The following is a 1,216-nucleotide window of genomic DNA, read 5'->3' on the forward strand; positions in this document are numbered from 1 at the left end:
AAACTACTGCCTAGTTTAACGTATTGTCAACATCTTTCCCGTATACAACTGTTTCTAATTCTTCGATTTGTATACTGCAAACTGTTCACTAACTTTTTAAAGAATATTATTCCTTACCTTTGGATACACCAAATATTTGTTTGACATTATTTCTAATTATTCCACTATTTCACTCCCCCCCGCCCCGCACATACTGTGGGAATGCAAATTGCACAGCCCTGACCCTCCCTGGCAGACTGCAGTGGCACAGCCCTGACCCTCCCTGGCAGACTGCACTCCCTGGCAGACTGCAGTGGCACAGCCCTGACCCTCCCTGGCAGACTGCAGTGGTACAAACCCAACCAAATTCCTCACATTCCCTCCCACGAGTTGCAAAATCTGATTGGCTCTGCTCTTCAAAAACAGCACACAGCATTCAGAACGGTTTTTAATAATAACAAAATGGTTCAAACTGAGCAATCACCTCATCAGAAACTGTGTGGCATGTGATAGTGAAATACTAGACTGGTCAGTATACCACAGGTAAAGAGCTGTGTGTGCAGTCTACACCATGGCTCACACAGACATCTGCGGAGAACAGTCTGTTGGGGATGCCATGTGAGGAAGTCTGTGTTCAGTCCCCCGTCTCAGGCAGGGAGTATATGCAGAATGAGAGACAGAATTGTGCTGTAACCCTGCTGGCTCCTGATCGCCTGCTATTCATGTTGCACTCGATCCAGAGCCACATAAAAACTCTTCTTATCATCCAGGCAGTGCCAGCCAATGGGCCCAATCTCACAGTCAGCACAAACCAGATACTTGATATTGTTCACATTCTTGGTGAAGCCAACATTCTCAAAGGTATACATGTCATCAACGAACCAATGCTCCTGTAGCATATCCCCTTGTACTGAGCTTTCCTCAGTGCCCAGTGCCACTCTCTGCCTCATCGATGGAAGAAACAGCTGCAAAATAAAGTCCATCTTAAATCACAATGCCCAGTCGACATCAACACCATAATAAATGCTGGACGATCAACACTCAAATGAAATCCAACCTTCTTAAACTCTGAACTCTCCTCCTTTCCCTGACCAATCAATTCCTCCCCACCATCCCTATGTGCCCACACCCTTCCACTCCCCACATCCTCCTCCCCCCAACACGCACCCCTTCTCCCCACTTCCACCTCCCGCACACGGCTCCCCACTTCTCCAATCACTCCCGCTCCCCGACACCT

General features: G+C 47.8%; 1 protein-coding gene across 1 annotated transcript; it reads right to left on the bottom strand.

Annotated features, from left to right (window-relative positions):
• Window positions 1-414: 414 nt before the first annotated feature.
• rabif (RAB interacting factor) lies at window positions 415-987 on the bottom strand. The gene has a single exon (XM_043684873.1). The coding sequence runs from the start codon at window positions 960-962 to the stop codon at window positions 696-698; it is 267 nt and encodes an 88-aa protein (XP_043540808.1). The 5' UTR covers window positions 963-987; the 3' UTR covers window positions 415-695.
• Window positions 988-1,216: the final 229 nt, after the last annotated feature.

This window comes from Chiloscyllium plagiosum, unplaced genomic scaffold (assembly GCF_004010195.1).
Source record: "Chiloscyllium plagiosum isolate BGI_BamShark_2017 unplaced genomic scaffold, ASM401019v2 scaf_4721, whole genome shotgun sequence".
Lineage (NCBI taxonomy): Eukaryota > Metazoa > Chordata > Chondrichthyes > Orectolobiformes > Hemiscylliidae > Chiloscyllium > Chiloscyllium plagiosum.

Coding starts and splice junctions, on each gene's coding strand:
- rabif (XM_043684873.1), bottom strand. CDS start 962: ATGGACTTTATTTTGCAGCTGTTTCTTCCATCGATGAGGCAGAGAGTG.